The sequence below is a fragment of the Ischnura elegans genome, chromosome 3 (genome assembly GCF_921293095.1).
Source record: "Ischnura elegans chromosome 3, ioIscEleg1.1, whole genome shotgun sequence".
NCBI lineage: Eukaryota > Metazoa > Arthropoda > Insecta > Odonata > Coenagrionidae > Ischnura > Ischnura elegans.
In genome coordinates, this window is record NC_060248.1 from 25,945,594 (window position 1) to 25,960,646 (window position 15,053).

Below are 15,053 nucleotides of genomic sequence, written 5' to 3' on the forward strand. Positions count from 1 at the left end.
CCCCAGTAGCATTAATATTTGAGTTTTGTGCTTTTTGATCAACATGAAAGTTTCCTAAAATGATGAATTTGGCAAACTAGTGAGAGAGATGTACCTCGGGAAGTTTTCCTTCCTTGCTGCCGTTCATTTGGCCCCTCTACGGAGGTGCCCTTTACAAAGTGAAGTAGCGAGTCAGATCAGCATGGGTACATCTGGCTGTCCCTATACCCCAAAATATGCATCATGCACCTTATAGGTATGGATGAAAATGCATGGAATCCATAAAAATGAAGTTTGCATGATGTTTCCCACCATTTCAGAATAAGTGGTTCAAAACAGTGTTCCATTTGAATTCATTATGTAAAACGTGATCATGCCCTTTCACATTGCCTGCCAAAAGTGAATTCAAGTATGTTAAGCAAGTGCAATATTTATCATCCCAATTAGGATTGAAAATTAATCATGGTGGCCAATTTCACTAAAATGCACAAATGGAGGGGATGTGTAATTTAATCCTAAGTAATGATATGAAAATTTTATACGAAGAATATTGCAGTAGTGACTTCATTGATGCCTTGTGAAAATTGTGATTTTTATTTCATAGTAGCTTTTCAATGCATTATGATTAGAAAGTCTCCTTTTAAAAAACTTCACCAATTCAGGATTTCCACTGAGCAATATTTTTTTAAATTTAACATTCGCAGGCCCAAATGGAACCTAACATCAATTCTGAAGACACTGGCCCTTCGATAAAACAGCTAATGCCAATGCCCCAGCTTGGATGAAAACAAAGTAATTCTATTTATGTAAGATTGTGAACTGTTTGAAACCCTGGAAAAGAGTGCACTTATTAATAAATTGTTATAAACTTTATAATAAACCCATTGTGTTTTATTTTTCAAACTTTTTTTCAGTCACCAAATCATGACATACATGTATTCGTTTCATATGTTCCATTTCATTCTGAAAAATTTATTCTAGAAGTGTAAGATGGATAAAATATGCATACTCAAATAACAAGGAAAAGAAGCATTGAACACTGATAAGTGGTACATACCTCTTTAAGAGAGTGAAATCTGCTTGTTTAGCATTGTGGGCCAATAACATAAAATGAAGCGGAGGTATTACCGAAGTTCTTTAGCATTGACCATTGCATCATCATTGCATGCATTACGTGATCTGTAGAGCATTTAGGTTTTTCATGAAATTCATTTACTTCAGTGGCATATACATATGCAGTATATAATATCTGAGTAGGGGAGTGAGGACCTTCCTTTAACCTCCCTGGAGGAAACAACCAATACAGTAAGTCTAGCGACTGATTTGGCCCCAAAGCAGAGCAATAGGTGATGAGAGGCGATCATATGTGCCAGGACACTTCAGAAACATTTTCAAAATTCAAATAGGCTATTTCAGCCCTTTGCATTTGCCTCTTCCTATTCCTGGGCAAACTTAAGCTAATCATGCGTAGCCTCAGCATACAATGATGGATCAATAGTATTAGGGAGTACACATCAAGAAAATGGAAGGTTAAGTTATTTCATTTTAAACAACTAAACTCCTACATATTTTATCCTTTACTATACGCATACGAGTAATAATATACCCATATATTAAATAGAGTAACACTGCATTTTCCCATCATGTCCACTTAAGACTGGTAGCCATTTTTGCCTTTTCCTAAAATTTAATAAACTTTAATAACATACTATCAGAGAGTAAATACTAAATGTCCATCTTCCAAGTAGGGTATTTCTTCTAAGTTTTTCAATGACTACAACTGGACTAATAATTCATAAATACTAATCATGTGATGTAGATTAATTTCTATGGATTCCTTGTTTCAACAATAATTTGGAAGGGGAAGGATTTAGAATGGGACTTTTCAACATAGGGATCTTGAAAATTTCCACAGTAGGCGTTTTAGCTGCAAGAGAGTATATACATATGTTCTTAACTTGTTGACAAACTACGTAATCAATATTGCACCAATATGTACCAAGATAAGTCAGTATTGTAAATTGTCTTGCATCCGATACATCTAAGACATCCTCTCAAGTTCTAGAAACTTATCAAAAGAAATGAATTTGGTTGTTGAAACACATCAAAGCTGCAAAAAATAACTAATTTTGAACCAAAAATTGACCAAAATATCTGACAACTTCAGGTAAACAACACCACGCCAAGTATAGTTGTTGCTATAGCATGTCCTAAAAGGTTCATGTTCGTTACAATATCAATGATTTGGTAACATTTTTTTCATTTTCACAAAGAAATGAAGCACGACCTAAACCAAAATAAAATTAAAAAATGGAAATTAAGGTTTAAGGCACAACAACCATTTAGTTTTGGATTTTGGCCGCTATTAGCAATGACATTTAGGATGCTATTAGATTACGCATGTGGCAATGGATGTGAAGTACTTAATTCTTCACAACGTATAATATCATACTGACACATAAACATATTTAATGAAACAGAATTGTGAAACTTAATACCATTACTTTTTAATTTATCTTCGTAGGGGCCACCAACAATCTTTACATCTTATCGCCTTCAAATTTGTATACCTATCAGCCAGGGGCGCCGCTAGGAATCAAGGCTAGGGGGGTTTTAGGAGCAACTAGATCTTAGGTGTGTGGTATACCTGCCAGGATAAGCTGGAGGTGCGGGGGCCCTCCCCAAGAAAATTTTTAAGATAAGAGGTTCCAAATGGTGAGTTTTATGGCTTTCTGTGGGATATCTTATTAATCCTTACACTCTTCTATTAAGTATTTTAATCAAATTAAGCAAAATGGATAAAACTTTAAAGTTTCTCTCAGCTCTGGGGGGGGGGTTTTATCCCCCAAATCCCCCCCCCCCCATCCCTGTGCCATTGCTATCAGCTCCTCCCATATCATTCATCTGGTCCAATTCCAATTGTATAAACAATGGAGTGTGTGCAAACCGTTAACATTCATCACCAGAGGGATGGGATGCCGTCCACCATTCAAAATTCATCGACTCCCTGAGGGGATTGAGATATGCTTGTTTAACTTCACAACTATCAGAGCCCATGCAGACCACTCATTAAAAATAATTCATAAATACTAATCATTTTACACGTACACCTACCATATTAAAAAATTTCAGATCTAAAATTAGACGTTAATGTATGTTACTTTCATGGAGATGGTAGGGTTGGGAACCAGTCAAAGAGCCCATGCAGAATGTATAGAACAGATGATACTATATACATCCTTCATAGTGATATGAGAACATAATCTTAGAATCTGTTTCTTTCTCCAGCTCACAGAAAAGATAAAAAAAAATGTTTTGCAGAATGGATAAAAATTGGAAGCCATGTTTCCCAAAACAATTAAGGACTTCAATGGGCAGCATGGGCACAGCTAAGAATTAAGGGTAGGGGGGTTTGAAGGCGCAACTAATAATTAGGAGTGTGGAGGTATTGCATACCCACAAGGGTAAGCAGGAGAGGCTGGGGCCCTACTCCAGGAAAATTTCAAGATAAATGATCCAAAATGGTGAGTTTTACGGCTTTCTGAGGGGAATTTGATTAATCCTAACACTATCCTATAATTAATACTAATCCAATTAAGTAAAATGGATTAAACTTAAAAATTCTCAGAGCTCTGGGAGGGGTTTTATCCCCAAAAACCCCCCTCGCTGCACCACTGCCTGGCAGGACTCGGAAGTCAAAGCATTCCAAAACACACCACCTTTTCATTTCTTTCGACAGCTGGCATCATCACACACCCCAGTCACATGCCTATTGAGGCAACTTACAGGATCTATGTTCCATAATGTAATAATGCTTCTTTTTTGTTTTCATACCCACAAGCTCCAAATCAGGAACTTCAGTTCTATGCCTATTCCAGATGTGGCCTAACCAATTTCAAGATTTTATTTTAGTTCAGGACAGATGGGTAATTTTTTTTGATAGGGTAGATTACCTCAGCAGATAAGCCAAGACATTCTATAAATGTGCATTTACTGGCTTTGATTTACTCCAGTTTATCTGATTCAATGAAATGCTTTCCCCATGGCCAAATAATTCAGGTCTAACTCACCACCAATTTAGAGACACAGATTAGATAACCTCAAACATTCTTATCTTTTTCACCAGAGAAGGATACAATAAATGCCTAAATGATGGCAGATTGTGGCAATTTTCCAGGAAAAAGAGATACTAATGCATTAATTTACTGGACATTATTGGGTCCTGATATTAATAATGTAAATCATAATTATTTGATAGATATTCATTTATTAACAATAACCGTACAAAATCTCAATTATGAACACTCATACTTCCACACACTTGCATTTCAATCCTCTCTGCATCAATACGAGATGACTTGAAGAGCAAATTCAAAACTCAATTCCAAATGGAAAATGCTTGTGGTCATTGCACCTATAAGTAAATTATTGGTACATATATCATTATCAGTAAATTCCATTAATCATATCCCCAAAGGTAATTAAAAGCATTATACTTATGCTGATTTACAAAAATATTGAACTTACCACATCATATGGCACACTCTTCCATTGCAGTCAAATGTATCAATGTAAGCCATATCTTCAGGAGCCAATTCAAAGTCAAATATTTTAATATTTTCCTCGATTCGGCTCTTATTCACTGATTTTGGGATGGTAATATTACCTCTCTGCACCTAAAGATATTGCATTTGAATCAAAAGACTGTGATGCATAATACATCATATTACTGTAATATTATTGAATAAAATCGAATAAGCTCCGATGCCAAATATTCAAACTAGAATAAACAAATTTATTTTGGAGACCTATTCAGTAAAAAAATTCAGCTCATCCTTAAATTATGCCAATTTAATCCATAATTAATGCTAACTATCATAGCAGAAAATTAGATAATACAGCAATAATTCAATATATTTTTAGCGATTGACATGTGGTATTTGGAAATAGTTTTGACATAATTTTTAAATTCAGTGAGTGAGCCTATTCAATTAATGAGAACACTTATGCAAGACAAGTTCGTACAACCTAATAATTCTATGTGCCACACGAATACATTTGAAATAATTATGTACATAATATCAAGAAGCATGAACATGTCACACACAACTAAAACAACTTAAAAAGAATGCATACGTTAATGAAAAATGGAAAAGTCAGAAAATTCAAATCCAATTGTTAGAATTGATAATTAAAACAGAAAAAACATTTTGATTTTAATAAAACACTAAGTATTTTGTACATTATTCTTTTCATTGCAATAAAAAATACACCTCATTTTACCAAAATAATGGGTAAATAATACAGTAGAATCTTGATAAAGCAAAATTGCTGGATCCAGGTAATATGATGATGTTGCTAGGTGATGCACAAGGGCATAGATCATGGATCCAGAGAAGTCCTTCGCAAAGATGCATCAATCCAATGACTAACATAAGTAATTGAATTGCCCGACACTTGCGTGACTCAGCTTCAAGATCATGCTGCACAAATTTGCCATGGCTCTGTTCACAATGAGTGGAAAACAATAGCAGAGTTTACGTGAAGTTGACTGGTGTGCAATCATTTCTTTACCTATTAGAGCTGGATGAGCTGGGTTAACTGTGCACGGACAAAGGATGCTTTGAATCGAATTCCAGCTAATAACCAACCAGAATGCAACAGACAACCTTCAGTATAGTTAAGTTACTTTCCTTTCCTTCATGGCAAAATCGTAAATCAGCATATGAAATCTGAAATACCTACTCATTCTATTTTGCAGTGAACTTGTGAAAGTGTGCCTTGAGCCTTATTTCAATGGGAAGTTACAAGCGTACTAACTTGAAAATAGCCCAACGATTAAATAAGACACTCAGATGGCTGGAACGAAAACAATTTCATGATGTCTGGACACTTCTTTGGGGCAGTTATGATAAGCAGTGAGACTTGAAAATGTAATGGTGGCGGCAGACAGAGGTAATTTTTAACAAATGCAGATATGCCACAGTTTCCACTCTGAGAGTGTTAGTATATTATAGCAGGTAGATATAGATAAATATACTTACATAGGTTATAGACTATAGATAGTGCATGTCATGTTTGCCCACTGGTAACTTAAAATATGAGTTACAGTCATTACTAAGCACAAAATGAAGATTAAGTAATAACAACGCATCATTGACTGAGTACCTTTTCAGAGATTCATGATAAAATTTTGAACAGACACAGCTATGGCGGATGAGCTTTTTTGATGAGCATAGGTCTAGTTTTAAGTTCCTCCACAAGACTCATTCTTAATCCCACTTTCCCCACTCTTTGCCATCTTTCTCCACAAAATTCTACAACTGATTGGAAACTTTACTTAGGTTGTTTGTAATTCTGAAATTTCGTAATACAAAGTTTCCCCATAAAATTTACATTCAAATTTCATAGGGACCACCAAAAACTTCAAAACTGCGAATATTCATTGATTCTTTGTTCATAATACCATGGTACCACTATATATACCATATTTATCTGAATTTAATCCCACTTTTTTCTTAAAATGCCCATGGTAAAAGTAAAGGGGGGACCATATTCCTTTGCATTTTTAAATTTTTTCCCAAAACTGAAGCCTCAAAATTAAGGGGGGGGGGGACTATTCGCTATCTATCTAAACTTACCTGGTACTTCAGCAATATCTGAGCAGTGCTTTTCTTATATTTCTTTGACAGCTCCACTAGCTTAGGATCTTCGGTGAGCTTTGGGTCATCTGGTTTAGCCCACGGACGATCTGGTGAGCCTAGGGGGCTATATGCTGTGACAGCAATGCCTTTGCTCTTACAATATTCCATCAGCTTGGCTTGATTCAAGTATGGGTGGCATTCAATCTGCAGGGCATCAAAAGAAAATTAATTGTTGATGAAGCTACAAAACTTGGCACATGATACAGCAATATCAAAGTCAAAGACAAGTGAATGGGAGGCTATACAGCATTTTCAGCACAGTGATAAACCATTGCTTACAATGCAGATAGCCAAGGTCCAAGTTAGCTAAACAACATGAATTTTCCCCATAGCAGAGAAATGGGTAGACACCATCAAAACGTGGTGCAACAAAAGAATGATGAGGATCAAATGGATTGACCAAGTAAGTATGAGGAAGTCCTAAGAAGAGTAGGAGAAGAGAGAAGCCTCGTGAACACCTTGACCAGAAGACACAAAACCTAATAAGCCATATCTTGAGACGTGATCATCTGATGAAGACAACTTTCGAGCGACAAGGAAATGACAAGAAGGGAAAAGGAAGACCTCAAATGAAATATATGAAACAGGTAGAGAAGGATGTGAAAGAGAAGAAATAATTAGGGGTAAAAAGATTACCCAATAGGAGTATTGATTGGAGAGCTATGTTAACACAATCTGAGGATTTTTGACCAGTGATTTTGATCAGTGGAAGAAAAAAGGAGGGCATGAATAGATGGGGAGGTTATTGAGGTCTTCGAGTGCAACACTAAACAAGAAATATGTATTGGGAATAAAACAGTGAGGAAATAGCAAGCATGTTAGGTTTTTACATTAGCACCCACCCAATTATTTGCAATAGGAATCAAAGTAGCTGACATCTGGTGGCCAATTTCAGAAATGTGTCAGAGGTGATCGGCCGGTTTGTTTACTAATGCTACAGCCTGGCGGTGAGCGAAACGGGTGTGTTTTCAGCAATTTTGTGAAGCGAATACTGATGTATATCTCAGATGTGAATAATGGATGTAGTAATTTTCTCCACATCTCACGTTTTGGACTTCAATAGATACTTCAAGAGGTTGAGGGCTATGAAGTGGAATGCTGTAATCACATATTAGAAGTTGTCATAGTTGAAGCACTGGAGTATTTGGTTCTTGTAATGGGCTTTTTCATACAAGCATGCCTTATTAATGGCATGTCACACGAGATAATTGCTTTTCAGAAGAAAATTGGCGCTTCTCTTTCCGTTTTCGTGCATAATGTTTGACGATTTTATCAACTATCCATTACAATAGATATCATTATTAAAGTCATCAAACAATATGATAGGCATCTCCTCACATAAGCCATCCATCCTCAATAATCTATTCTTCTTAAGGGAATTCGACATTGTTGTGGTCGTGAGTGGAATTCCCCTTGCATTGGTGTTTTGACTACTATGTGGAGTCACTCCACTCACATCGTTTTCGGAAGAGCAGGGCCTAGCTATTGAATGAGAAAGAGACAGATGTTTAAGGACCGACCCGGTTTTGACGGGCTCCCAGGCGGAAGATGTCCCAGCGATCATGGGGGGGATCGCCCAGGAAAAACTTTGCGCGATTTTGGGAGAAATTACATGTCTCAAGCAGACTAAGTCCCGGCAATAGGGAAATTGCATACTTTTTATAAACAGTATGCTGATATACTACAGTAAACACTTAGTACAGCAATATACTTTTTTCCGCTTAAAATTCAGTTTATACCCTAGAAAATGACTCCCAAAAGTCGCCCGAGTTTTGCGGGCTAAAAAATACCGCCCCCACTAATCTTTGGCTGTGACGTCATAGTTCAGTACGAGTCCAAGATCCAAGCCCAGTAACTGCAGGTTTGGAAGAGCCACGTTGCGTTTAAAGGAGAACATGGGTGAAATAAGGAAAAATTACAAGTGGTGCATTATTCCTCTGTGCAATAACACCCCAGAAAAAAATTTTCGTCTGCATTCCCACGGAGGAAATTAGAAGAAAAGCCTCGATGCATGCTGTCTGTCGGGATGAGCGTTACGGAAAAATAAGAGTATAATAAACGGAATGATAAACCCGTGTGCTATGTGAGCGAAGATAACTTTAATATAAATAATATTTCCATATTTCTTTGACTGAATAACTTGAAACTGAGATTTTTCGATAATTCGGCCGCCGTAGAATAAAAACTCAACTTCCGAACAAAAATCGAGATAGGTGTTTCTCGATGATTACGATGGACTCAAATTATTAAGGCACTTGTTCAATTTCAGTTACGGAAGGACATAGAAAATTCCATGATGTTTAAAATCAAGGGAGGAAATATGAAAATATAGAGCAACATTGATCCTCATGCATTCGAGTGCCAGCCAAGAAGACAGCGTTTTCTTCTACTGTCGGCGTCAAAATGATGCGCCGCTGTACTTTGCAAATTTATATCCTGGCTTCACTACATGCTATAATAATGAACCATACGTCATTTTAAAGGAAATTTTATCCTAAATTCTGATTTATTTTATTACAAAAAAATTGAAAAATGTAGACACGGTCAGTGCAATAAATGACTCCGCGCACCGAAAAATTAGCCGTTTTGTCAACTTCATGAACTTTGCAACTCAACCTAAGGAAAACTACTACGTCTACAGCATTCATCTTCCACATTAATTTACACTCATCAGTGCGGATTAATAAAATGGCTTTTGGGTATTTTTCGAACTTATATTTTGTTATAAATTAATGAAAATATTTAAACATTATCTTGTCCCATAGTTTACCCCGAAAGATAAAGGAAGTTGTAGATGGAAAAAGAATGGAATCCAGAGGTGGTCACAAAAAATGAATCGCAGCATTCTTTGATTTTATTCTACGCCGTTGCTTGCTTTTCAAAAAAAAAGTTGAGTCACAAGAGGAATATACCTCTTGTGACTCAACTTTTTTTTTGAACATATGTTCCGCGGCCTTTGATTTGGAAACTATGGAGATAAGAATGGACATGTGTGGATCAGCAATTTCCATTTAGTTGGTTGTCAGGATAAACCAAGGATCCATTTAAAGGTTGTCAGGCCATCGTATAAAGATAGGACTGATGTGCACCACAGGGGAAATGGTGTGTTTGAGGGAAAGTCAAACCCAAAGTTGCCCAAAGAATGTGCAGTTCTATGTTGCTCTTTCCCCAGTCAAAACCAAATAGAAATTGGATTGGGATGATATTTTCACCACGGGTTCCAGTGATAGTGAGAGTGCAGGTGATCACGGTCATCGTCGAAAGTCATCCCTCTAGGATTTCCGATACGGAATTTTTAAGTGACAACCGATCGCAATGACGATGAGCTCGCCTTTAGAGAAGGTTTCAGATATATCATGAGAAAAGCTCCCAAAATGTATTAAAGACTCTGTTTGGAAAACATGCACATTTTAATGCTAATTTAGGAAGTATTTCATTTCAAAAGTAACTTATGAACACCTGAAGACGTTGTGTTTATTATATTGATCGAAGTGCGATTGACCGATTCTTTCTGCAGAATAGGAAGTGGCTTCGGGGTTTTTAGTCACAAGATGGTAGATTGTGTTGGAAGTTCGTCTATATTATCGCTACTAAATTGAAAAATTAATAGTCTGGCCTCCTCAGAGCTTCCTTTCGCCCTCCAGGCAAGGTATTTTTAAGTTGAAAGTATCATCGACAGCTTCGAGGTGGAAATAAGTTCACCATAAGACTCTACCGGACTGCCAAAAGAATACACATTTCACATGAGTATACGCTTTCGCCAATATTATACGCAAGTCTCACTTTGTTATGAACTATAAAACATTACAGATGCTCATCAGCTATCTTTCCATTTCTCGGCATCGACTTTCCGAGCCGACGAAGTCTACAGTTTCACTAAAATACCCTGTTATCATGATGGAATCAGTAACAGGAAGCTTGCTAGGATCAGCCTAAGAATAACCATATGCCTTCATCTTTACGCAATCTATCGCTTTCAATGGAGGAGAAATAGATCAAATAATAGCCCTGAAGTCACAATGAACAACTGCGATACGTCTGCACTTCAATAAATGATTCATAACCACGCCATCGCATGTATAAGTATGCAACCTATACTATGGCCGTGCCGACGTCTCTCCTCGTACTGAACTATGACGTCACTTTTCTACCAGCCAATCATCGGGCGTTTTCGCTTCTCACTTGCATTTGAAAATTCTCGTGAACTTTGATGCATTAAATATCGTAAACCACGTCATAAAATAATAAAAAAACTTTCACCGAGGTATGCAAACATATATTTTTATATAATTTTGGGGCTATTGATTATATCTGAAATATATGCAAGTTCCCTATTGGTGGGTAGTCGCCCGGGAATATTCATATAATTCTCAGTTGTCGCGATTCGAATTATTTCCCCAACCTTAACTTTCCCGGCTTACTGGATAGCTGTAAATTCATTGATAGTTATTGCAAGTTTGATCAACCTTCCTTCCGTCTGCATCTCCTCCTCTGACACCTCCATACTTATGCGAACAATTTTTAAGTAGGCATTTAATAATACATTGACGTTGCCATGCCTTCATATGTTTCTCTATGACCCATTCTAATTTTTTTCTTAAATAAGCTAGCTAACTCTTGCCCATTCTCATGACGTGCTCCCACTTCTATCTCAAATTAGGGGTGTTGCGGAATCTATGTAGAGAAATAGCTTTTGTCTCACACTGGTTGGTGCAACTATAAATGCCGCACATTTTGTTGCTCATGAACTTCTCCTTCTATGTTTTTCATCATAATGTCATTGATATTCGGCTAAACAGTATAGTGCTGACTGGCTATCGTTTCACACAAACAAACGTACTAAGGCAACCGATCACCTCTATTCGCCCATAACACCTAATTTAGTGCTGCCACCTGGATTCCCTTCCAGATGCGAATAGGTGGATTTAGGGGGGGGTCCCCCTCCCCAGACACTTAAGAAATAGACAAGATTTTTAATAGTCCCATTATCATTACTACCGTTTTGTTATGTATTACAGAGTAAGGAGATTAAGAATAAATTTCATGCAGAAATTGTTTTATGTTGTTCTTAATCCCAAATATGACGACCATTTGCTTTCAAGACCCATGAGCCCCCTAAAAAATTTCTGGATCCGCCCTTATTAGCTATTGCTTATTGAGTTAACCCACAGGGTATCATACATATTTTGGAACCCATTTTTTAGTAACTGAAAATAGTAAAATGAGTTCAGGTAGCCCAAACTTTCATTAATGGCTGAATCACTCCCTTTCTCTCCACAGAAAAATTGACATACGCCCATGGATAATGGATTGAGATGACATTCCAGTTTGGAAATTACCTGATTCACGGCAGGCTTAATTTTCGCCACCGCTAGGACTCTATCAATCTGATGGCTATTGAAGTTGGACACACCGATTGATTTAGAAAGTCCTTCGGTAACACATGCTTCCATTCCTTTCCAGGTATCAACGTAATCTACATCACTATACAATGTCTTGTCGTTTGCATCCTTAGGAAACAATTCTCCTCCTTCCTGTGACGAAAACACATGTGTTAGCATAGAGTAATTATATCTCCATCCATACAGGTCAAAAGACGAGAATACTTTGAAAACTAAGTAATATCAACACACAGCGAATTTGGACGCACTCACTTGATATCCAAGAGGCCAATGAATGAGGTACAAATCTAGATAATCCAATCCTAAGTTTTTCAAGGTCGTTTTACATGCTGGTATAACTTTATCCACACTGTGAAAGGTGTTCCATAACTAAAAGAGAAAAATTAAATTGCAGCCAATAATGTACAATTATGAAAAACCAACAAGCCACATTACCTCAATAAATGCTTATCACCTTGCTAGTTACAAATAAGTCCTCTCTTTTCACAACACCTTCGTCAATTTTGGCCTTGATTCCAGCACCAACCTCAGATTCATTTCCATAAACGTGAGCACAATCAATGTGCCGGTAGCCGGCATCAATTGCGTATTTCACGGCCTCGGTAACCTCGCCAGGCTTAGACTGAAAGAAAAGTTTTCGCCACAATTATCATTAATCTCAAAAAATTAAACGCAGGAAAAGACAAAATGAAACTTACCTTCCATGTCCCAAGGCCGAAGATTGGCATATCAAAACCGGAGCTTAGTTTAACATTGGGAACGTTAATTTTAGGACCCATAGTAACAAATTCGATCACAATACAATTAAGCGATTCGAAAAGCAAATAACAAGACTAAATAAATATCTTAAATGAAGCTTTCAAATGTAAACTCGTAATGGTACTCCGAACTGTTAAATAAATGCAGGGACAGTGTATGACAAGACCTTCGTTCAAGAAGTTTGTTCGAAGTCTTCAACGGGCTGGAAAGAACGTTATCGGCGTTTATCGGCACGACTCCGGCGTCACGCGGACGGCGCTTCTTCTGCTGCTGACAGATGGAGGGGTGGGAGCGGCGCGGCGTAAGTCAAAGTAGGGGAAACTATTTGTTCGTATTGCGGTATTGCGTAACTTGAAAGATAATTCTTCTCAACTTGAAGACTTCGAGGCGTGATTAATTAGGTGATAAAGCTGATATATCCTAATGTTACGTTGAAAAAGTGAGAGATGCGAAAGAAGGATGAGTTATTCGCTTTTATCATCTATTATGTCGTGACTTAAAATTTAGCTTCCTCTCCGGTAAACGATGACTGACGGAGGTAATTAATCTCCCATGATTGCTACCCTTCTAATTGTCAGTCCGTCAAGGTCAGTGATTTATTTACATACTGATAAGGATATGAATCACTGCGACTGCAGAGTTTTGGATGATTTTTAAAATATGAAGGCAAAGAAACTGGTAATCCTCTTTTTATAATCTGAAATTATTAACTTCTACCCGTTTACAGGGATAATAAAAAATTTATTTATATAGCCAGAAAAAATATTTTGGAACACCCAATAGAAGGAGCATACTCAATAATGTGTTTTTGCTGGAATTTTAACAGCTTGCCCCTCCACTCTCTATCCTGCAGGATGGCTAATGTAATTTGTTTCGGTTCAGCATATGTCTCTTGCAAACCTGAAGGATTTCATGATGGTAAGATTGTTGCTTTGGGGAAGGCGATTCCTCACTCTTTTGTTATATTTAAAATAATATTGAATATATCCTTAAATTTTTTATACAAAGCTTTTGAAGCAGGTGAAATAAAAAATTTTCATTGGAGAGCCATGTGAAAGATAGCCATCTTTTCAAATTTTCCAGAAATTACAGACGGGTAGCTGCGCTCCTCAGTGGTGCGGCGAGGGGGGGTTTTGGGGGATAAACCCCCCCCCCCCCCAGAGCTCAGACAATTTTTTAAGTTTAATCTATTTTATTTATTTGTAATAATATTACTTATAGTGTAACTATTAATAAAATATCCCTCAGAAGGCCGTAAAACTCACCATTTTTAACCATTTATCTTAATTTTTTTCTCGCGGATGGCCCTTCCACCTCACGCTTACCCTGGCAGGCATGCCATACCCCCAGACACCCCAGTATTAATTGTGCCTGAAACCCCCGCTATCCTTAATTCCTGGCTGTGCCCCTGGCGCCCCTAACCCTTAACTTTTTGGCTACGGGAGTTCACAATTTCAGCTGCCAGCCAGTGCAAAAGAGACCCCTGTGCAGGAGGCACCCCCTACTATGAGGGCTGTTCTGGTAGAGTTAAACCCCTTGGGGATGCTTAAGGTGAGGCAGTGGGGGATACAGATGGGGGGCGCAGGGGGCGCGCGCCCCCCCTTTGCGGGGCCACCCGTATTGCCAAACATAGCAGAACCATAATTTTAACTTTTTTATATCATAAGATGGCATTGTCTTGAATGTGTGTTAAATCACTTTAGTTAAAACTTCTGAAGCTCTGCATGTGACTTGATTATTTTTTATTGCGATAAAAGTAAAGGTAACTCAAGATGTCTTTTGCGCCCCCCCTTGAATTTTCTCTGTATCCGCCACTGAGGTGAGGGAATGTGTCCAAATGCAAGATATCCAGGAAGTAATAAACATTTTGGGTAAATACCAGTCAGCGTGCAAAACGTATAAAAACGTTCCAGCACTCATAAGGGTTAAACTGTCACTGGTTCCTGATTGGAAGGCAGCCCATAGTGAGGGAGGGAATGCATGAGGGCTTATTGTATGGTTCTTGGCAGAAATTCCATATTCAAACATTTTGAGATCCGAAGAACTAAACTTCATTTGATGTGCACCATAAAATACAAACTGACGAATTAATTAATGATTACCAGTATGAAAAATGAATTGATTAATAATAATGCTTTGTAATTTAAGAATAAATCAGTGAGTATGTACTCATATTTCAGTTTTAGAAATGTGTAAATAAAGATGCGCA

General features: G+C 37.5%; 2 protein-coding genes across 5 annotated transcripts in view; one reads left to right on the forward strand and one right to left on the reverse strand.

Moving 5' to 3' along the window:
• LOC124155560 (protein FAM184A-like) overlaps positions 1–859 on the forward strand; it is a 369,522-nt gene extending 368,663 nt beyond the window's left edge. For all 4 annotated transcript variants that reach the window (XM_046529492.1, XM_046529490.1, XM_046529491.1 and 1 more), the window contains one exon: positions 684–859. In XM_046529492.1, coding sequence (XP_046385448.1) covers positions 684–732 — 49 coding nt within the window. In that variant the 3' untranslated portion in view covers positions 733–859. The remainder of the gene's footprint in view (positions 1–683) is intronic.
• Positions 860–4,226: 3,367 nt separating this feature from the next.
• Positions 4,227–13,055, reverse strand: LOC124155561 (aldo-keto reductase family 1 member B1-like). Its single transcript, XM_046529498.1, has 7 exons — positions 12,784–13,055; positions 12,540–12,707; positions 12,338–12,454; positions 12,023–12,217; positions 6,621–6,827; positions 4,507–4,655; positions 4,227–4,393 (listed from the first exon to the last, which is right to left on the reverse strand). The coding sequence occupies exons 1-7, from the start codon at positions 12,862–12,864 to the stop codon at positions 4,351–4,353; spliced, it is 960 nt and encodes a 319-aa protein (XP_046385454.1). The 5' UTR covers positions 12,865–13,055; the 3' UTR covers positions 4,227–4,350.
• Positions 13,056–15,053: the final 1,998 nt, after the last annotated feature.

Bases quoted from the DNA above. Each gene is read 5' to 3' on its own strand.
- LOC124155561 (XM_046529498.1), bottom strand. From the start codon at position 12,864: ATGGGTCCTAAAATTAACGTTCCCAATGTTAAACTAAGCTCCGGTTTT. The intron at 12,708-12,783 runs GTAAGTTTCATT...CTTTTCTTTCAG, and splicing joins TCGGCCTTGGGACATGGAAG to TCTAAGCCTGGCGAGGTTAC. The intron at 6,828-12,022 runs GTAATTTCCAAA...GATGCCCTGCAG, and splicing joins TTAAGCCTGCCGTGAATCAG to ATTGAATGCCACCCATACTT.